At 42.7% G+C, this 23,480-nt stretch overlaps 1 protein-coding gene across 19 annotated transcripts in view; it reads right to left on the bottom strand.

The window, feature by feature from the left end:
- Positions 1-23,480, bottom strand: part of LOC308572470 (poly(rC)-binding protein 3-like) — a 191,057-nt gene that overhangs the window by 21,240 nt on the left and 146,337 nt on the right. For 13 of the 19 annotated variants that reach the window (XM_081168582.1, XM_081168584.1, XM_081168579.1 and 10 more), the window contains 10 exons: positions 21,639-21,780; positions 18,304-18,327; positions 18,142-18,174; positions 14,411-14,527; positions 9,919-10,050; positions 5,338-5,466; positions 4,419-4,562; positions 3,097-3,153; positions 2,548-2,623; positions 712-764 (listed from right to left, as the gene is read on the bottom strand). In XM_081168582.1, the coding sequence (XP_081024708.1) occupies positions 712-764; positions 2,548-2,623; positions 3,097-3,153; positions 4,419-4,562; positions 5,338-5,466; positions 9,919-10,050; positions 14,411-14,527; positions 18,142-18,174; positions 18,304-18,327; positions 21,639-21,716 (843 nt within the window). In that variant the 5' untranslated portion in view covers positions 21,717-21,780. The remainder of the gene's footprint in view (positions 1-711; positions 765-2,547; positions 2,624-3,096; positions 3,154-4,418; positions 4,563-5,337; positions 5,467-9,918; positions 10,051-14,410; positions 14,528-18,141; positions 18,175-18,303; positions 18,328-21,638; positions 21,781-23,480) is intronic. The other 6 variants (XM_081168569.1, XM_081168568.1, XM_081168571.1 and 3 more) reach the window with 3 other exon arrangements.

The raw sequence follows: 23,480 nt of genomic DNA, 5'->3' as shown, positions 1-23,480 counted from the left end.
GTTAGGGGGCGCAAATCCACGGGTTAGGGGGCACAAATCCACGGGTTAGGGGGCGCAAATTACTTGCCTTGCCCCGGGTGCTGACAACCCACGCTACGCCACTGCTCACTGACTCACCTGAATTTGATAAAAGGGAGAACTTTTCTTTTTTTCCTTTTCTTTCTTGGGTTTTATAAACAAGAATCATGTTATACAAGCAAGTATACCAAGTTTTCTCATGTCATTTATATATCACAAAAACAGCATAAAAAAGGAGAACTTGAGCTGTGTGTCCTCCAGCTCACTCCAAACCTCCAGATGAACTCACTCAGTGCCTTCATGCAGTGGTTAAAAAGCATAAGAGAGAGAACAGAAGTCTGTGGAACCCCAAAGCACAAGTCCCAGGAAGTTGAACAACAATTCCCCACTCCACCTTCTGGAATCTGCCATCCAAGCAGAAACAGAACCACGGCAAAGAGTGCCCCCAGTTCCCAGACCCAGCTCAAAAGAAGGAAGCCACGGCTGATGGTTCCTCATCCAGAGAGGGACTGCCTTGCAAAACTGTAAGTGTATTTCCTTTGGCTGGCTAGGGCGGATGGCTCTGCATTCATGGTTAAGTTAAAATCTGAACTAGGGACTCCCCAGTTCACTCTGAGTGACTATGCTATATCAACTATGATAGGTAAGAGATACAAACAAATCTCACGAAGAAGAGAAATTAAGTGTACTTACATCATTTGGAATAGTGAGCTCATGGGAACTGGTTGGAGTACTGGTATCCAATCCTAGATTTGAAGGACAAAAGGGGGGGGGAATTACAAGGGTGATTTTGAAACAGGGAGAAGCAAAAACTGTGGCATTCATAAGTTTTTTAGTTTTAAAAAGTGGAGCAAAGAAAAATATTGAGCAGCTAGCTCAACAAAAAATAAAGCCAGAACTGCAGATATTAGAGCTATGTACTAATTGGAATGTAATTTTTAAAAAGACATTGGCTCCTACCAAAATAACAATAGAATATATATATATATATTCATCATATATATATGATGCTGTTAAAGGAAAATAGAAAACTGTAGATTTCAATTAGCAATAAAGTTAGAAATCCAACACTTGGTTGTAAAAAATAAACAGATGGCTCAAATTCAAACTTCCAGAAAATAAAAAGTGGGAATCTAAAGCCAAAAAATACATATGAAAACTGAAAAAAATACATAAATATGGGGAGAAACTAGGCAAGCTATAATGTTATACAGGGGATTAGTCAATTTGCAGAGGGTTGGAAAGAAGGGTGTTTTAAAGGAATAGGGACGAAATACCATTAAGGTTGCAATAGGCTAGATTAAATTTGGATGGATAAAAGGGAAGTGCTTAGGAAATGCAATTAATGTGTTAACACTCAAAATTACAGATCTACACAGTCCACAATAGTACAAGGAACAGATTCAGGAGCAGCGAGTTAATGAAAAGAATAAGGAAAAGAGTGCAGAACTTCTTAAAGAAGTTTATTTATCAGATACACCATATATCCATGTCAGTTCTACTTTATCCATTTTAATTTTTTGTAAGCAAATGTTTCAACAGCTTACAGGTGTTTTATTTTCTTTGTGTACCCAACAAATTTGTCCATTTAAATTAGATTACTATGTCTAAATCCAGCCAATTCTGTCATAATATATAAATGTCATGTCAACTGATTTACTGAACACTGTGTACTCAATTCAGTTTCCCACAAAAGTTTTGATGTATGTGATAAAAATGTTATTAATTGCCATTCAAAGTATGTGCCAGTGTGCAGAGCTTGTCTTCTGAAAATACGTAAATCTATAATTCTACTGAAACAAATTTACCGGTAATTATTTCAAACCTAGTCAATACACTAAATTTAACATAAGGTTGCCGTACGTCCAGAATTTTAGAAAATTGGCAAAATGTCCAGGATTCTGAGGTAAAACTCAAAACAACTTTGAGTTTCCTAAAAGAATCTCAACAACTCTGAGTTACGTCCCCCCCCCCAAAAAAAGCTCAGCAACTATTTAGCAACCCTTCATTAAGAAAATATATTTGTGGCTGAAGAGGGCATTTTGTTCAATCATCAAGGCAGAAGAAGGTATTCCAGGTAATTCATTAATACAGAAATTCAGTAAGAACTTGAATCTGCAAAAATATATATCAATGATCCACAACACACAAAATTTAGTTCCGGTTTACGCAGGCTCCCTTTGAAAAGCAAACATGCAATTTTAACCACCAAAAACTCCAGGCACATGGCACACCCTCAGTGGCTCCTAACAACATTTGATGCCTGATAAAAAAGAAACCCCAGTTCTTAAGTTGGTGGTGAAATTGAGGTAAAAACCCAGAACAAAGCAAAAATGTTTAGCGATGACAAAGGAAATCTGATAAAGGGAGCCACAGGAGGGGAAAGCGTAACAACCGACAGAGATTAATGAGTGAAAACAAAAGGAGCATTGGCCATTGACAACATTTAGCGATGCAAATGCTGCAATGGCCCACGGGAAACAAAGCTGTTAAGAAGAAGGACATTCCCAGGGAGTCATGGGTACGTACCAGGGAAACCAGGGGTGGTCTGCCCAAGGGGAGTAAAGGGGGGATGCTGCATAGCCAACTGGTGAAGCTTGGTCAACTGCAGGGCAGGATGGGAAATTAGAACTAACCAATCAAATGGAATTATTTCAGAGTAGAAAAAAACCATCTTAACACGTTTCAAAACTGGATTAATTAAAATTAAATAATAAAAAAGTTTTAAATCATTCACTCTAGTCTACTAATAGAAAAGTAAGTTAAAATTACATTGCTACCGTTATTACATGTAAATGGCTACTGTTAATATCTTTAACTACCGTTCTGTATAATATTTACAATTTAAAAACCAAAATATATAACATGCATAAAATGGGGTGGGGTTAATTTGTATCTGGGCCACGGTACTTTCTATAGCAACGCTGGCACAAAGTTATCTGAGAAACCTAGCATTTGACTAAATGTTTCACTGCTAAGGAGGGTCATTCATAGATGCTTCCTTGACATTTAGATACTCAGAAAGTAATGCTGCCCAGAACAAATAGAAGAGAAAATAGAAAACGGAAAGCAATTTACATGCGTTGGACTCACGTCTGGATGAGGGATGGCATACTGCCCTTGAATTGTGAATGCCTGCAAATGACAAAGACAGATTAAAGATTCTCAGCAGTCATGTTTCAGAATAGTTCGTGCTTCAATTTTTTATTTTATGTTTTAAGAGAGTGTGCTTGTTTTCAATTTATGAATGAAAAATTCAAAGCTTAAGGCCCATGACCTGCAATCCAGAAACTTTAGCTTGCTCAATTCTTTGATGTGTGGAGTGGGATATCCTATCTCAAAACCTGCTTTTGGAAGCTCCTTTTGTTTCAAAAGTGGTTTGTAATACAACTGGAGTGGGTGGCAGGGAATACCGCCCATGTTTCTAAAGGCATTACATAGGAATATTCCGAAGTAGCCCAATTTGGACAGTTGTTTTCAGTTATGGGTCTCCAGAATTGGGTACCTGACAGTAAATACACTTGGTGACACAATTCTAAATCTGGGATCCCAAATCCTCCTCCTTTTATCGGTATTTGCATCTTTTACACAGATATTCTTGGAACTGAAGAGCCCCAAATGCATTTTCTAAACAAAGATTTAATTTTGTGAAAGTATTTGCTCAGTATGAGAATTGGAATTCTTCTTAAGATATAAACTAGACTAGGTATTAAATTTATTTTAAGAGCCCTGACTTTTCCCCACAGGATCAGGTTCAATGACTCCCATCTGTCAATGCCTATTGATACCTCATGATATATTTTGTTGATGTTTAATGGCACTATTTAGATAAGTCTTGTAGTATTAATATGCCTAGATATTTAATGTTGTCTATGCAAATAAGAGATTGGTATTGTTTAAATGGTTAAAAAGTTATTTCCTATTAACATCAACTCTGATTTGAACCAGTTTATAGTATATCCAGAGATATTGCCAAACACATCTATATTTTGCATTAATATTGGAACAGTGCCAATTTCTCAAGTTTATAAAACAGAATTCTATCCCCTAGACATACTGGTGCATGAATAACTAAAAAATATTGGATTGGGACTTTATTAATATGTGATACAAATATACGAATATGTGATTTGTGGTCTGCTCTAAGGGTTATTTTATGCACAGGTCCTGCATGCATCTGACATACCCTCAGCCCTCCCCTACCAAATTAACCTGTTCCAGACATGGCTTCCAACCTGGGGGGGGGGGAGGGGTCGTAGGAACAGAGGCATGGCAGGGAGCATGCTGGTGTTAAGGGCGGCCCAGGTAGGATTTGGGGACAGCAACAACAGAATTACATCTATCACATCAGAAAAGCAGTACTATACCAGACAGAAAAGTAGTAAAAGTTGAAAACTAACAGGCGCTGGCTGAGGTTGGGCCAAGACGGTGTGGTTTCCGGCTGAAGTCAAAATGGTGTCTGCTCTTACCTGGCCACCTGCAAAAATTATGGGTGCAGAGGCAGGTTTGGGGCGGTAAGGAATGGTGGCACCTTTGGGTGGTGACTGAGGACGAAAACATAAGGCAGTAAGAGAAAGTAAACATGCATTCAAATTTGTTGCCTGCAAATTATTGTTATGGTACTGAGAATCCCCAAAATGTGATAGTGAAAGACTCAAAACAAGACTGATTGGTTTTGAATGCCTGAATTGTACAGGGTGTTTGAAAAGTAATGATGCACCCCTGGACAGTGTAGCCATAGTGGGTGTATAGTTACGTTTTGAACACCCCACGTTTCCAGCCAGGTATGGTAGGGTAGCATTTACATACATAGATGTTAAAAGTTTTTTGTTACATACTGTTCCCCGCTACTGGGATGTAACATACAGCCAGTATCTACTTGGTAGTAGAAAAGAAAGACTAACCAGGAAAACTGGGAGCCACAACTGCTGTCAAAGAGATTTATGTGCTATATTGCCCTAATGGCAGAGGGCAACCCTCCAGAGTTCCCTGTATAGGCCTCAGAGCTCTCCCCCAGGCCACGTCCCATACTGGCCCAGCTTCTAAGTCTTTTGTCCTTGAACTCTGATAATGCCTCTTACATGTCTGACTAGAGGATAGTGAGTGAGTGCATGTAGAAACTAGCCTACGGTACAAAGGTGAAATCTACATCCATTGCTCCACCCATTTGCACGTGGCCCTCAAAGTTGCCCAGAAAGAAAAGCGAGCATCGATGCGACTGAAAATAAGCTGAGCATCCCTCAATCACAGTTACTCAGATTTGAAAGACAGCCTGCAACAAAAGCTCTTGATCATCATTTTAAAAGACCTGCATCCTACCTCTAGCATCACCACGCAGATTTGCTTCACACACTGAATAATGGCGTCAGGAGTGCCCGATATTGTAACCGCACGTTCTGTGGAGTTTGGTAACATATCGCCAGCAACTTGCACTTGGGCTCCTGTAGACTTAAACACAAACAAAGGTGTTACAAGAAATGCACAGCTCACCACATCACGCAAACATTTCGCTCACTGGCTCACTGGAGGAGGGACGAGTGAGGAGGGAATGGCCTCCTCCTAGCCTTGTGCTTTCTCCTCTGCCTTTCTCCTCCTGGTACATGGCTGGAGGGAGCATGCAAGCTTTTGCCTGGCTGTACTTTGTTCTGTTGTTCAGGCTGTCAAAGTGGGGCTAGTTTCAGGGACGGTCCAAAATGCCTGCTGTGCACTACCTGCCATCCCTGCCAGAACCTCGCAGCAATGGAAAAATTCCACGTTGGCTGTTGTTGCCACCACTTTCTGATCCTTGTCGAATTTCTTTGGCATTAATTTAAATGGTTTGGGTTTTTCTACATACTGAATTTGTATCCCACTCTTTCTTCAAGGATCTCAAGGTAATATCTCCCTATTTTCTCACAATTACCTTCTAAGGTAAGTTAGGCTGAGGGACAGTCTCTTCCCCAAGGCCACTCACTGAGCTCACTGAGGAGTCAAACCCACGTCTCCCTCATCCAAGTATCTCAGGTTCAGTGGAACACTGCTGACTGAATGTCATTTAAAACCAGGAAACAATTTCATTTGACAAATCCTTAAGCACTAGAGTATTTCATTACTACAGAAGCTGTATGGTTCTCCTTGGATCTTTAATATTTTCTTTTTGATGATTTATTGCAGCCTCCATTTTTGTAGTTAGTTGGAAGAGTAATTAAAACTAAGATTTTTACAAATCATTAAAGTACCAATTAAAAACAATTGGTGGTGCCTGAAAAAATCCAGCCTTGAAAATGAACACAATTCCTCGCTGAGTGATTCTTTATTATTCAATATCTGCCTTTTATCGTATGTTTTGTATGATATTTGGAGTATTTCATAATGGTGAAAGAATACTAATGGTGGCTGCTCGGTATCTGCGTACAACCAGCTGTGAGTAACCCAGTCATGTAATGAGCTAGTGATCTCCTTCTGCCTCTTCAGACTAGATAATTATCAAATGCAAGAAGAAGACATGGAAAGAGTATCATTGTCATTATATAACCTGCAGTGGCAGCTGGTGGGTTGGAGGCCAGGCATCTGAAAGTGGTTGAGGAATGCTCACACAATAACAGAGTTAACACAGACAGACACACGTGGAAACATGCAACCCTTTTTGGAGGCTGGTCATCTAAATCCATTCCAATCTGAGTTTATGCCTGGCTATGGGACAGGATCAGCCTTGGTTGCTTTATCAAGAGAGAGACGGGGGGATGCAACCACTACTTCTGCTTCATCTTATATTGCAACCATTGGCCATGGCATTGTCTTGGAGTTGCCTCCTTGCTGAGGGTTGGGGGCACTATGTTAGGGGGCTTTCACTCCTCGTTATGGGTGCATTTCACAAGAGTAGCACTGGCCGTCTGCCTTTTGGTCCCTTGGCTGTTATGCTGCAGAGTGCCATAAGGCTACGTATTATCCCCAGCGCTATTGAATATTGTTATAGGTTTTATAGATTTTGAGAATGAAAAATGCTAAGAATGAAAAATGCTAAGATTTTGATTAATTGGGACATGGATTAAAGCAGTTTCTCCCAACCAGGGGCCATATGCCCACCCCGGATATTCCAAGAGGGCCACATGTGAAAAATGTCTAAAGGGGGGGCACATTGGAAAGTGAGAAGTGAAGGGAAAAACATATTTCCCCCCAAAATCCTGATTGGCTGGCTAACTACCTGCCAATCACAAGTAGGAAGGGGGGGGGGGCTCACCGGGGCCTAATGCTCCTTTTTGCCATGTGCGTTTTTTTGAAGCAGTTCTGGTTTGTTTCCGGTAGGAGAGAGCAATCGCTGAGCCTCCCGTTTTGACCAGTAGAGCCCGCAATCCAGAGCCCCCAGGTCAGGTTAAGTGCAGTGGTGGGGTGGCAATGGGTAGGGCTGGGCGAACCAGAACTGCTTGTTGCTGCCCCCAGTGCTGGGCCCGGTGGCAGCCTGCGCCTGACTTTGCAAGGTGCAGGATGCAATCCACCCCAGCGCCTAGTGGCTCAGGGCCTTCAGATGTTGCCAAGGGGCACAGGGGCCCGTCAGCAGTGCCAGCCCGGCTCTGCAAGGCATGGGGTGAAATCCACCCCAGCACCTAGCCAGACAGGGTCGTCTGGTGTTGCCGACTTGCATCTAGTAAATAACTAAGCGTCTACACTCTGCAAGGTGCAATCCACCCCAGCGCCTAGTGGCTCAGGGCCTTCAGATGTTGCCAAGGGGCACAGGGCCCGTCAGCAGTGCCAGCCCGGCTCTGCAAGGCATGGGGTGAAATCCACCCCAGCACTTAGCCAAACAGGGTCGTCTGGTGTTGCCGACTTGCATCTAGTAAATAACTGTCTACTCAGAAGAAAGTTCAGTGGGCCTTACTACCAGGTAAGGGGGGGGGGGCTATAATGTTTTATCTAGGCAGCCAGGACTCCTTCGGCTGACAAGATCTTTTTACATCAGGTCAGTGAGGACCACTTGATTTTTAAAATTCCCCCATATATACAGAACACCCTGTGCACCTTTTGGACTGTATCTGTAGCTGTCCCAGTTTGTGTCAAATAACTGGGGTCACATGAGTGCTGTTTACTTTTTATAGTACATGGAAGATGGATCTCGCTTGTGAGGTTCTGGACTCTCCTTCCTTGGAGGTTTCTAAGCAGAGCTTGGATGGCCATCTGTCATGGAGGCTTTAGCCGAGTTTCCTACATTGCAGGGGGGTGCACTAGGAAGATGACTCTTGGGGTCCCTTCCAGCCCCAGGATTCTATGTTTTTCTGCTTCAACAATATTTCATTATGTTACTATCATTTTACGTAATTGTATTTTGTATAAATTATAAAAATGATAAATAAAACATGTTCTATTTATAAACAAAACAGCTACCTTTCTCCTGGTACGATGGGGGGGGCATGGGCATAGCCAGGATTTTTGTTAAGGGGGGCAGGCTTTCGTTGGGGGCCCCAGAACCTCAGATTTGTATTGATTTGTATTGATTTTTACTTATTTAGGGGGCAGCTGCCCCCCATGCCCCCCCTTGACTAGGCCCATGGGGGGGTCACAGGAAGGAAACAAGGTCAGAAGGGGGCTACAGTTGGGAAAAGATTGGGAAACACTGGTTTAAAGTACAAGCTGCAGAGGACAGGGAATTCCTGGGCTGACTTGTGCAAACCAGCCTAGCTGGCTTAGGGAAGAGCAAACCTGTTAACGTGACAAAAAGTGTTGATGGGCCATCTGAGAGAATCCTTTAGCTCCTGGAGTGAGATGTGTGTTTGAGGGCACAGGAAAAGGAAGTTTTTGAGTGAGGCTTGCTGAGAAGGAAAAGCAGGAAGAGGAACTGAGATCCATCTTGGGCAGGCTGGCGGAAGGTTGCCTGTGCTGCTGCCTTTGGAAATGACCATGCTGTAAGGTCTGGACTCCCTCCATGCAGACTGAAGGTGTAAATAGGTGAATAAACTATAATTCTTAAAGCCACAACAGTCTCTGCTGCATCATCAATTCTCCAGTGGAGCACAGGCCCCGTGTGGGTGCCTGGGCTCAGCAGAGAGAGAGGCAGGCCCGCGACTTTGGTAACAATATCTGTATGAAAGCATTGGATTCCATTGTCCACGTCAGTGTCTGGACAGTGGTGGGCTGGATGAGGCAGCAACATGCTTCTTGCTGGGATTTTTGTCTACCTACCTTTCTGTGCAATTTAGTTTACATGTAATGTTGCACTCCCCTTCTTTCCCCCACCTCTTGCATGCTCCAATTCCCTTCCTAACCTCCCTTTCGTTTGCCACTAAATGCAAACAAGGCAAATTGTGGTTTGCACAAAACACAGGTTGCCTGGTTGAGGTGCAACACAAACTATGTTTCCCCACCCACCCCTGCCACCGCGAAACAAGGAAACTGGAGCATGTGAAGGGAGGAGAGAGCAGGAAAAGGAAGCAAACAAGCCTAGATCTGATTCTATGAAACCTGAAACTCAAAAGGCCTGTATTAAGAGCCTCTTTCCTACAGAAAGACCACCACTCAAGAACCATCATTTCTGACAACCGGAAACTTCATCCAGAGCACTGCTACTTTCTGTTCTTGGCCTCTAAGAAAGCCCTGCCATCCCTTCACCAGAGCTTTCCAAACAGCTTTCAAATTCTGCTCCAGGGGAACCTGAGTTCTAAGTGGAGAAGATTCCCTGACATATATCACTAACAAACTCAGGAGAGGTATGTTTTAGGACACAGGCTCTGTTCGTAGGGGGCAATGTTGAGGCCTGGCAAGTCTGACCAGTGACTGAGTATGCATCCTATAATACAGCCCCGAATCAAGGCACAGGTGTTCCATGATACATGTGCAGAGGAGAGACTGTAAGCAGGATTTCTCTGACAGTAGAAACTTTGAAACCCACTGCGCTAAAGAAAACAATCAATACTCTGGATTGCTACCTACCTCCCTGATTTCTTTGATTTTGGAGCCTCCTTTGCCTATAAGGGATCCACATTGGCTTGCAGGAACTACAAGTCGCAGCGTTACAGGAGGCTTGCTTGTTACCGTGCTGTTTGTCATCGAAGCATTGATATCCTGAAATGACAATGTCAAGAAGAATTAGGCGAGGATTTATTAGTCCGCTGGACACTTGAGAGGAACAGCTGAAGTACTTAGAGAAGGAATAAATACGAAGAAGTGTGATTTCACTGCATATATTGTACACTGCACTTATAGATGTTGAGGCACAATCCTGCTGATGTTTTTCTTCTGCAGGATTCATTGAAACAGATGTGCCTTGCACAACTACTATTTGTTTCAGCGGGGTTCACTCCCAGCTTAAGTATGTACTTCTGTGAAGACACACACTGTATATGTTTTTCATTTGAGACCAGACTGTTTTAGCTTAGTGAGCCAGGAAAACGGGGCAATCGTCCTGCCCTTCATTACTGTCTGTGTAATGCATATCTAGCTTAGTGGAAAAAGCCAGTCTAAAAGCAACAGAAATGTATAACAGAAAAAAAAATCATACTAATGATTGGGGTACTGAGAATTATTAGAACAAAAATATCTTGTCTATCTTAAAAAGGTACTTAAGGAATAGTAGGAATATTAAGCTTAGTTCCACACTACCTCTTCATGAAATGTTATTTTTCATGGGTGCTATCACATGCTTGAATCCCCACGACGGGGTGAGCTCCCGTTGCTCGGTCCCTGCTCTTGCCAACCTAGCAGTTCGAAAGCACGAAGTAGATAAATAGGTACCTCCAGCAGGAAGGTAAACGGCATTTCCGTGCGCTGCTCTGGTTCGCCAGAAGTGGCTTAGTCATGCTGGCCACATGATCCGGAAGCTGTACGCCGTCTCACTCGGCCAATAAAGCGAGATGAGCGCTGCAACCCCAGAGTCATCCGTGACTGGACCTAATGGTCAGGGGTCCCTTTACCCTTTATCACATGGACAGCTCACTCCACATTGGACTGGCACGGAGGGCAGGGCTCTTGGGGGTGGGCCTGGGGAAACAACCAGGCTTCCCTCAGGTCTGCTCCCAGGGGATTTAAACAGCCTGCGCTGGCCCCTGACACCCAGCTCTTCTTCAACAGATCAACCTCCCCACCCACTCCATTAATCTTGACTTTATCCCTACTGAATTGGCCTCCAGAAAAAGGGTATCCTGTTAAAGGGATCCGTGATGTGACAAGCAGGAAGTCTGCTTGTTCCTCACCCAAAGAGGGTCCTTACACATTTAAGTGCTCTGGACAATGATGGGGTTCCACAGCTAGTCCCAACACCTGGTGACTGGAGAGCAGTCCCAACCCAGTGAACTCTCTATCCTTATGTCACAGAGTTTGGTCCCAAGGGATCATGCCATTCAGTCGTCATGGGTTACTTAGATTGCTTAGATGCCTTACTTAGATTGCTTCTGCCTGGCTCAGTCTGCTCCATCTTCATGTGACCTCCACAAGGACAGATTGTTCCAACCCCAGCAAACTCTGCTACCCTGGTCCACTGCCTCTCCTTTTGTTTTCTTTGGGTAAGCCAGGAACAAAGCTTTGTGTTTGCCCTTAAAGTTCACACCTTTTTGTATCATGAATTCCAAGATGTCATGGGCCACAGGTTTTGACCACTTTTTCTGCATTAACCACTAATCTCTGTTGGACAGGATTAAGTCCAGATCCCCTTGTCCATTTTTTTACCTTTTGAGGTGAAAGCTTCTTTACAGCATTTGGAAAACAATTAATGAGAAAAAGTTGGTTTTGGCTGTGCACACACTCCTGTTTACATGGCATCCAGTTTGTACACATCTCATTAGCCACAATCCTATCTATCTTTTATCTTGTATCTATTCTGTCATTTTTAAAAATGAAATAACCCATCTTGATGCAAAACAGATTCAGTTTGAAATGAGAAAAAGAACGACCAAGCTGCATTTTAAACTGTACACGGCTGAAGCTATTGCCAACACTCTCACATCTGATGAAGTCTCTCTCATCTCCACATGCAGCCATGTGGGTGAGGAAAAACAAAAAGGACAAAAATTAGGCTGATGTTGTAACCACTGTGTCAGCTTGGAGATTCAGTTTCTAGATGGAGATGGTTGGCTGAATAGGTCTCTGCTAGGTGCAGTAGGTATCAGGTTGCAATCCTAGGATTCTGGGATAAAAGCAGTGGCCTTCATTAGCCTTATCAAAACTTTTCCTTCTCCAGGATTTCCTTATTTGCTCCTCCTGAGAAGTTATATCCACCTTATGCCCCAAATTTCAGTGTCAGCTGCTGTTTCAAAGATATTAATCTATCCACTCAGTGGATTTGTAACTGGCTGACTGACCGAACCCAAAGGGTGCTCATCAATGGTTCCTCTTCATCCTGGAGAAGAGTGACTAGTGGGGTGCCACAGGGTTCTGTCTTGGGCCCGGTCTTATTCAACATCTTTATCAACGACTTGGATGATGGACTCAAGGGCATCCTGATCAAATTTGCAGATGACACCAAACTGGGAGGGGTGGCTAACACCCCAGAGGACAGGATCACACTTCAAAACGACCTTGACAGATTAGAGAACTGGGCAAAAACAAACAAGATGAATTTTAACAGGGAGAAATGTAAAGTATTACACTTGGGCAAAAAAAATGAGAGGCACAAATACAAGATGGGTGACACCTGGCTTGAGAGCAGTACATGTGAAAAGGATCTAGGAGTCTTGGTTGACCACAAACTTGACATGAGCCAACAGTGTGACGCGGCAGCTAAAAAAGCCAATGCAATTCTGGGCTGCATCAATAGGAGTATAGCATCTAGATCAAGGGAAGTAATAGTGCCACTGTATTCTGCTCTGGTCAGACCACACCTGGAGTACTGTGTCCAGTTCTGGGCACCACAATTCAAGAAGGACACTGACAAACTGGAACGTGTCCAGAGGAGGGCAACCAAAATGGTCAAAGGCCTGGAAACGATGCCTTATGAGGAACGGCTAAGGGAGCTGGGCATGTTTAGCCTGGAGAAGAGGAGGTTAAGGGGTGATATGATAGCCATGTTCAAATATATAAAAGGATGTCACATAGAGGAGGGAGAAAGGTTGTTTTCTGCTGCTCCAGAGAAGCGGACACGGAGCAATGGATCCAAACTACAAGAAAGAAGATTCCACCTAAACATTAGGAAGAACTTCCTGACAGTAAGAGCTGTTCGGCAGTGGAATTTGCTGCCAAGGAGTGTGGTGGAATCTCCTACTTTGGAGGTCTTTAAGCAGAGGCTTGACAACCATATGTCAGGAGTGCTCTGATGGTGTTTCCTGCTTGGCAGGGGGTTGGACTCGATGGCCCTTGTGGTCTCTTCCAATTCTATGATTCTATGATTCTATGAATTAGGAAGCCTTTGGTTCAAATTGCTTCTGCCATGAACTGGCTAGGTGCCTGGAGACAAACCACTCACCATCAGATTCACTCTCCCAACATGTTAGGAACTTAAGAAGCTGCCCTGCACCAAGTCAGATCATCTAAAGCAGAGGTTTTCACACTTTTTGAGTCCATGGCTCCTCCCCTGACCAACTACATTCTTTCTGCGGCACCCCTGTGGGGCTCAGGAGCCCAGTTATGTCCCCCCTTGCCTGCAGAGCTTTCAGCCTCTCACCTTTTTTCAAACACCCTCACTTGTGGAGTGTTCCCTCAATCTCTCTCCTCTTGGGAGTCCTCTGGGCAGCCACAACTGCCACCCCTGGTCTCTCAGCTGCCCTCTCCATCCCAAAGAGAGGTGACTCCTCACACTGCGTTACAGGGGCCTGGGAAGCACCCCTTGGCCAGCCCCAGAGGCACCATTCACCTGGGGGGCTTATAGACAGGGCTGCTGCAACAAACAGCTGTGCAAGCCTTTGGGAGGCAGACATACAAGAGGAAATCAGAGGAGGGAGGGGAGGGAGGAGAAACGGAGGCCAGTGTTCCCCGCAGTACCCCCGACTATCATTCAAGGCACCCCAGGGTGTCACGGCATACTGGTTGAAAACCACTGATCTAAAGCATGAAGGATAATGACCTAGTGCATGTTGAGTGCTCTGAACACCTGAAAGAGCTGTACAAATGTTACATATTATTGTTTAATACTAAATTTGGTTGAAACTCCATGAAAAAAGTGTAGCATCTGGGGGCGGGGCGGGGAGGGAATAGTCTCAGGTCTCCATATTAGATGCTTTAGAATTGTTGCTGCCTCCCCAATCCAAATTAAAAAGTAGGACACAACAAACAGGGATTTTGTCTTTCTCACGTGCAGCCAGAGGGGACTGATTTTCCCCAGAGAATGCAAAGAGGAAAATTAATGATCAGACAACATGCAAATGGCCTGTTATTCCTCTTCCATTGTTACTGCTGTGAGCATTTCTAAAACAAATTCTGTATTAAAGCAAACATAAGGAAATTAAAACAATATCTGTAGAGTAGCCTGGGGTATGAGGAATTTCCATTTACTTACTTCTTCAAATTTTAGTGCAATCATGGAAAAAGCCTTGAAAATGGCATCCGTTGGGCCCGTTATCGTCACAATTCTTTCTGGACAGGAGCCTTCTGAGATGTTGATTCGAGCACCACTCTGCGGAAAGGGCAACCCCCCCAAAAAAACCCCACATTTATTTGTAAAGTATCTACTTAACAGTTTACCAGCCTTGACTTGAAAAGTACGCTTTTACATGTTATCCAGTTTAACAGCATGTATATACCCCCCCCCCCGCAGTGGTGCACAGGCAAGGCAGAATTGAACGAAGGAATGGCAAGGCAGGTCAGATACAGCCACTGAAAGGATTGAAATTAAGGGCAGTTCTTTGAAAAAAATAAAACAAAAGCTGACACTGTACAGTTATACCTCGTATTGTGTTAAGTTCACGTTGCGTCTTTTCGGCTTGCGAACGTGGCAAACCCGGAAGTGTATACTTCCGGGTTTCGCCACGCGTGTATGCGCAGAAGCAAAAAGCATTTTGCATGTTTTGCGCATGCGCAGAAGCGGTGCTCTAGTTACAGACTTTTTGGGGTGCGAATGGCACCCCGGAACCGATTTGAGTCTGTAACTAAAGGTACCGCTGTAATAGGCAAAAGCACAATAGTTTAGGAAAATCACGAAGAATGTTGAAAACAAGAATGCTACCCATCAGGTGAGTCTAAAGTTACTCATGGGACAAACTTAAAACGCATTTGCCATGATCCAAGAGCTCCACGTTTGTGCCTATCTTCCCTTCCAAGCTGCAGCCCCTTGGACTGAAAGTGATGTAGACTTTTCCCGGGGGCTTTCCAGGGCATACGAAGAGATCACGCAGTGGGCAAATGGCTGCCTCAAAAATCCCCGTGTGCATCTCAAGACTCATATGCAGGACTTTGGATTAAGGCCACTGTAAGCAATTTAAATCTATATTTTTATGACTTGCCTTTATAGCTTACACTTATATAATAGAAGTTAATCTGGAATCCCAGTTATGGGCTTGTTTGTTTTTAAAGAATATTTTTATTGAAGTTTTTCAAAAACTACAAAAACACTTAGAACAAGAATATAACAAAGGTACAATGTTGTGTTAGTTCTGTATCACATAAACTCCAGCTTTTGGAATCCTGCTTGCGGGTAAACTATGGTTAGAGCTGATAATAATTTGTTGCATCATGACGAACGATGGTTTCCTGCTAACTGGAAGCAGAAGCTTTGAATCACATTCTCTCACATGCAGAGGAAGGAAGAAGGCTTCAAAACAACAAACCCATGGCATGTTGCTGGATGGGAATTATAGTCTGAATTAGTTTCTTTCTGTTAGGAAGATTTATGATTTAATTACCGTAATTGAAGGACTATTTTGCTGGCAGAGCTAAATGCTCAAAACATGCTGGGAGCATTTCCACCCTGCTCTTTGGAATCACTTCCTTCACAATGGATGTGTGGTGAGATCCTCTCAAACAGACATATGCAGGGCATGAAAAATAATATTGTTCTAACAAATAGACTATAACAGTCTGGCTATTTTAACATCTTAGACAGAAAGACTTTTTTCCTGTTGAGGAATAATAGCAATGTGTAGTAAGAACAACAAATAAGACAGTGCTACAGCTTAAAATTTATTACCAGTCTAATAAATATGAAACAGAAAAGCTGAACTATTTTGAAGAAATATCAAGAGTCTGATATATCATTGCACATTTTTAGAACTGTCTAATAAACTGTTAATAACTTATAAAGATCCCTTCTATTACAGGAGGGAATACAAATGTTTGTATTTCGGTTTTTGTAGTTCTGTAGCATTTTCATATGAGGACAATCTGACACACACTAAAGTTGCAATCCTTTATTTCTGCTTACTTAGAAGCAAGTCTCTTTGACTCAACACGAGTAAAAATGGTTAGTACTGAGTTGTAACTCACAATTAACCCCATGGAAGAGACTGGGCTGTACCAGTTCAGACTCCATGCAGACTTCCATGCTTCCCCAAAATCCTTGCATACAGAAATCTAGCATGCTAGGAAGAAGGCTAGAAGGCCAGAGCCCTTGCCCCAACATCTAAGCCCTACTATTGGCACGAAGGGAAAATGTGAGTATTAAGGGACCTTCAGCCCCATATCATCCCGTGACTTGTAACAGTTTTCCACATGCTTGGGTGCAACATGTAGTGGGAACTCTTTTCTATTTGTGTAGAATTTAAAAACCCTGACTGAGCAGCTTCTTTGCACTTGCAAAGCCTCCTCAAGTGAGCAATGACTGAACAGGGCTCTTATTTCTTGACTAGTTTTCTATGTGCACAGATACCGTATTTTTCGCCCTATAGGACGCACTTTTTCCCCTCCAAAAATAAAGGGGAAATGTGTGTGCGTCCTATGGGGCGAATGCAGGCTTTCGCTGAAGCCTGGAGAGCTGTGACAAGAGGAAATTTCTTGTTGCAAGTTGTGCTCAGTTGTTGCCAAAGCTGGGCTGTGCGCGCAGGCGAGGAAGCGCAGCTCTGCGCGGCCACCGGGAGTGGGGCGCGAAGTCCCGCCCAGCTCCGGATGGCCGCGCAGAGCTGCCTGCAGTCCCGGGATCAGCGCAGCTCGGCACGGCCACTGGGAGCGGGGCGCGAAGTCCCGCCCAGCTCCGGATGGCCGCGCAGAGCTGCCTGCAGTCCCGGGATCAGCGCACTTCTCCCCATAGCCAGCCCCACAAGCTCGGGGGACAGCGGGGAGGCAGAGCGCGCCTTTCCGCTGTTCCCTGACCTGGTTCTTCCAGCCCCGCACCTGGGGGAGAAATAAATTTTTTTTTCTTTATTTCCCCCCAAAAAAACTAGGTGCGTCCTATGGGCAGGAGCGTCCTATGGGGCGCAAAATACGGTATTTCTATTTATTCTGGCAGGGTATGGAGGAACATTCAATGTGTGAGTTCTTTTATGTGGCAAGAAGAGGTACAGCCTAGACATGTAATTCTTTAGTTCAGTGAGAACTAAAACCCTATTTTAAAGATTAATTGCTGTAGATTCAGAGCAGTAATCTGATCTTACTGAATTGTTTTTGGGTTTTTTAAACAATTAATTTGGTAAGAAGCTCTGAATTAAGCTTTCAATATTTATATCACCAATAATTTAGGATGGTGTGTATCAGGCAACCTAAGGTCCATAGGCCATAAGCGGCCCATGGGCACCGCGCTAAACCGGCGTGGAGCAGAGCGGGGACCACCTTCCGTGACGCTGGCCGGCTTCCCATTGGCTGCAGGAAGCTCCTGCAGCCAATGGGAAGCTGTGCACGCCTCCTCCACGCCAGAAGGAGCGCTGGAAATAGTGTTTGCACATGCGTGCACACACTCCGGCCCACGGCAGGGTCTGCAGGACCGTGAACCAGCCCAAGCCACAAAAACTTTGCCGACCCCTGGTATATATGGAATTATTCCATTTTATCATCACGTAAGGAACGTTAGGTTGAATGAGAGTGACTGCCCAAGTTCATCCAGTGAGCTTTATAGCTGAACAAGAGATTTTCATAGCTCAGGTCCCCTCTTGACTAAATTCAGTGCACTGTGCACGAGAAGGGAACATCACAAAAATTGTGAATTACAGTTCATTGCAGATGTTTGGTTTTGGTTTTTTGACCACTTGGTGGCAGGATTGATTCATACATGTGAGCAATACAGCAATTCAGTACCACCACCAGGTATATATTTTCTGAAATTGCAGGAAAATTAAGTCAAAGAGTACAAAATTTACATCTTACCTCCTCCCTCATTTTCTTGACAGTTTCACCTTTCTGTTAAAGAAACAGAAAGCATTTATTAGCTCACACTAACACGCTCCATGACTGGTGAATTTGCAGAAAAATATCAAATAAACTGAGCTGACTCAAAAAAAAACCACCCTCAAAAAGTGGGTCACTGACCTTTCCAATGATGCTGCCAACCTCCTGAAACAAAGCAAAGCAAAATATACATGAATGCAAGCACAAAAGAGAAACACATCTGTAAATCTTAAAAATGTAAACGGACTAGAACAGATATATTCAACATATCTAAAAGTATTATGTAACTGAAACAACAGAAATGCACAATTATGTTGCTAAACAAGGCAGTGAGCTACATAAATGAAATTGGAGGTCCACAGACTAGCTATGGCCTGAAATAATTCTATGTTGCCCCAGAGGCATAGGCTAATGCTTAATCAAGGTAAATAATAATAATTCCAGCATCTTTAACCATAAATAAAATTTGCATTCAACTTGTTAACAATCTTACTGAGAAAGCTGTGCTATAGAGCTATGACATCTTTTTTGAAAAGAAGAAAGCATGATAACATAGGGTCTGTTCATGCTCAAAGCGGAGATATCAGACCATCATGCCTGACAGTCTATGGACAGCAGACAGCCTGAACAACACATATCCATCTATTAGTGGGAAATAATTTACACAGAAACATGATTTACACAGAAACATTAACATTTAACAAATTTTACAGCTGGATGCTCATGCTGCCTGCATTGCTCAAGAAGTCTCATACGTGATTAATACAATGCAGCTGCATAGCTCTCCCAACAGAACGTCGTCTGACTCACTGTTGACCAACAAACGTCACTATTCATGTCTTTTTTAAAAAAAGAACAACCCCCAAAACAGTGCAAGGATTCATCAGGACAGAGCCAACATTTGCTTCCTCAAGGCAGATACAACAGGCATAAATATTTTTATACATCTTCAAACTAGGCATTTAGATTTTATGGACCTTCTATTTAGGCTGCAATCCTATACAAGGAGACACGGGAGTAAGTCCCACTGAAGTCAGTGGGGCTTACTTCTAAGTAAATATGTATAGGATTGCACTATTTGGTTAGTTTCTAAAATTTCTGTGCAAATGTTTCTCAGAACATACCAGTAAGGCAACCCAAGTAGTTGCGGTTCAAACAACTGTTTGGAGATTTCGTTATTTAATTTGCAGGTCCACTCATTTCCATCACCTCCCCCAACAGTGAAAATGAAGTGAAGCTTATTTATTTATTGAAATATTTATAGACCATACGTTTGTGAAAAATACAGCAAGGTTATATGCAACACACAAATTACAGCAAGATAAATAAAAACAATCCTAAATACTGTTTGGTAAAAAAACAAAATCACCCCAACTCCACATTGCAAAGGCCTGCCTGAAAGAAGGCAAGAATGATTCCTGCCAAACCTCTATTGGAAGGGAGTTCCTGCTGACCTATGAACTCAGACCCTAGCAAAGGATAATCAAACCTCAGAGTTTGGGGAACCACAAGACGTTTGCCATCAGAGCAACAAAGCAATGGAGGCAGAGAATAAGGAATCAGATTTTGATTTATGAAAGAAAGCTTTCCCCCCCTGCCCCTGACAACAAGAACGAGCCTGAAACACTTACGGTAATTTCCTCATAAATAATTGAGAGTGCCTGCAACTTTGGGTTTTTTCCTTTTGTAGCTTAGGAGAAGCCCTTTCATGCCTCTTCCACTCCCATTTTTCCACATCAAATTAGACAAGATGAAAGTCCAGCCCTTGTCTTACAGAAAACAAATAGCTAGCATGTTTTCTGCCAATGTTAGTGCTGGAGAATATACACCTCCTAAATTTTCAGCTAGTCTGTTCAATAAGGAACTGTTTAAAAACAAAATATCTATTTTATTTAATGATAGAAGCCAGACGTAGCATAAGTTTTAATATATAATTCACATGATGGATTAGGCAACAATGCATTTTGGCACCAAATGAGCAGTGCAGAAGCAGTGGGTGTTCTCACTATGCAGGAAACCATTTCCAAAGTGATTGCTTTAGCTATAATGTCATAACAACACCCAGCTGTGCGAGTCAAACAGAGCCATACAGCGCAGCACTTACAAAGAAAGTAACTGACAGATCTAAACTTGACAACGCAATTGACAAATGCCAGAGATCCAAATATTCACTTATGCTGTTTGAGAGATCATTGTGTGCGTAATAACAGACATGTGTGCCTTCAGTAAAGCTATGGCACAACTAACTTGCATTAACGTAACTTAACAAACGAAGGGTAATGTAAAGGCTAAGCGCCTGAGCTATGAACTCAAATGCCACCTGTGCCACATACTCTCTCTTACACAAGCTGCTATCTGTGCCTCAGTCCTTACAAAGAGGTATTTGCAGAAAGCTGAGAGGGAAATTTATGGCATATGCTTTCATGAACTAGAGTATACTAAGAAGAAGCCACAGAAGATTAGTTTTCAAGATGCTACAATATTTTGTTGCAGCTGACTACCTGAAATGTAGAGGAGAAGGATGCTGTGGGCAGAAGGAAGATCAGTTCTCTTCCTCCATCCTCTCCATTACTAGAATGCATGTCAGTCTACTACTGACAAGTTGGGCCATGTTGCAGATTTCAAACATTTGGTGGATCTCTCATCCTTCAAACAGAATTTCTGTGTCTGTGGCTATCTTGAATTTTGTATAACTTACACAATGGTAAACAAGTTGAAGGAACAATTGTCTGACTTTCTGGAAGTAAAATAAACTCTGTGATTAAGATGTAGACACACTTCTAAGGGTTGCTGCTACAAGGGGGTGTGCAGACATTCTTGCACAGCTCATAACAGTTAACTGTATCTGGAGCCTTTAACCTTTGGGGCCTGTGGCCACATCTGGATTTCCACCCCACCCCAATTTTATTTGGTTTAGAAGTCTTACACAGACTGACAGCTCACTTACAGTACTTCGCTGAAATACATATAAAATATGCATCTTAAAACAGGAAAGGAAACACTTTTGAACAAGGGATACATGGAAAATGGTGGCACATTTGAATTTTTGGAAAAAATGGCATGGGTGCCACCACAAAATATTGGCTATAGGGCATGGCTATTCACATATCTCTCTCTAAAAACTTCTGGCCTGTGGGTCTCATTAGGCTCAATTAGGCTCACCAGGAGTCCTAATTTGGCCTGCAATGACATCTTCCTTCAGCCACACTTGCAGGGCAGGTAAATCTACAACTGCAGCGGAATAAACAGGAGCCTTAAATTGCACTTCCGATGGCTCCAACTTTTTAATGTGCAAACCAAAAAACAGACACATCCACCTATCCCTAGTTATAATCAGTTTTGCTAGTGTGTAAATAAGGCTAAAATGTTGGGCCTCTAATACTGTTAATAACAAAGCAACCTAAAATACAACCACTAACATACACCCATGTTTCTGACCCGCCCCCCACCCAATATCTCAATGTAAAGCAAGTTACCTTTCCATGCATAAGAAGACGTATAGTGAGTGTGACATTGAGGCCCCCTTCCGTCACCTTCGGATCTTTTGTGTTCATTCTCGTCCAATATCTGCAACTGTTGAACAGAGCGTTTCAGGGTGATTTCTCCCCTGCACTTAACCTAGAAAGACAAAAGGTTAACATTCTGAGGTCAATGCTTCTCAAAATGCGAATCAATTCATACAAACTACATATTTCAGCATAACTACATATTATAAAGGGCAAAGGGTCTCAACACACAATCACCATTTTTGTTTGAGGGTCCCATATTCTTAGTATTCTTCACTTCTGCTCTTTTTATGACTGAGCTCCTAATGCTGATCTCATTATTTAACATGTTCCAGCAAGTGGTAAGAAACAACCCTTGAATATATCTTCATTATTTCTAGGCTGCCTTTCAGCAAACATGTCTGTGGGCGAATCTACATTTGTTGGTTATAATGTTAGAAATGTGTTATAAAAATGTGACACCTGAGGACACCACAGAGCAGCGATCTGCCGGCAATGGAAAAATGCATTGAGCATTATATAACATTATTTAGTGCTATTTTTAATGACGCTTTTACAGATCAATGTAGATCCAGACGCATACTCTGAAGTTGAGACCTACATGCTATACAGCAAAAACCCAGAACTTTAACAAATGATCAGCATGATCATGTGTGAACACAAAAGCGGAATTTTACATTCCAACTTGGTGCAGTGTTCTGTTGAATTTCAGCGAAAATCAACTGATTTCTTCTCACTTTCTCCATCCTTTTCCTTTTTTACTCTAGTGGAACAGATATTACTTTCCCTTCACGTAGCTCCATAGTGATCGTAACCTGATGTCACTACCAGCAAGAGCGGCAGACGTCTCAAAGACACTGAAGTCAGCCAGTAACTGTTTTCCACTGTAAATCCTGGGTGCTTGACTGTTTTTGTCTAGGAAACTCAGAAGTCCGTTAGCGCAGCTTCTTGAAGACCCAAACCCAAAATAGCACTAGGATGTCTCTTTAATTTCTTGTAGCAAACTTAAATATCTTAATAAATAGGATGGGATACTAATGAAAGCTGAGGTGTCTGGTGGAGATGAAAAGCAATAAATTATGAGAAACAATTATCCACATAGAGAGTGAGGCTGCATAGGCACCATACATATAAAGCACACTTCAAGTGCTCCCTGCCAAGAATCCTAACTGTAGTGGGTTAAGGGTGCTGGGAACTGTAGCTCTGGGAGGAGTAATGCCAGAATTCTTTATTGCTGGGGAAGAGAAATGACATCATGGGACTAGGGTAAAACTGTAAAGCTCCCTTTTTATTTATGTTATGGGATGCTGTGTGCATATGATTTTGTTATATATAGGTATGCAATAGATATGTATAGTATTGGAATGTGGTTTTTTATGTTATTATATTTTTGCTTTGCTATGTTGTTATGAAATTGTTTTTATAGTGCTTTCTTTGTTGTAAGCCAGTTTGAGCATGTGGGAAAGCAGCATACAAATGAACGAAGGAATGAATGAGATGAGGTTTCCATGTACTTTATATGTATGGTCTTCCACCTGGCACGTCTCTGCCAGAATTCAAAGAAACCTGAAATCAACAACAAATATGACAACACATTACTAGCCCAGTTATGGAATCAGTCTAATGGCCTGTAACTTCTTGGGATTCATAGTCAGAATTTATAGTCTAAATAGTAATAGTTATTATGAATTTACTAGTCTTCATGACCACACTGCAATGTAGCTCAACATATTTATCACCATACAATGGATGCATAGTTGAGACTAAGAAACAGCAATCCCACTAGGTCTTTCTCTTTCATACTAGTGCAGG

This window comes from Podarcis bocagei, assembly GCF_964188305.1.
Source record: "Podarcis bocagei genome assembly, chromosome: 13".
NCBI classification, from domain to species: Eukaryota; Metazoa; Chordata; class Lepidosauria; order Squamata; family Lacertidae; genus Podarcis; species Podarcis bocagei.
This window is presented reverse-complemented; position numbering and strand designations above follow the sequence as displayed.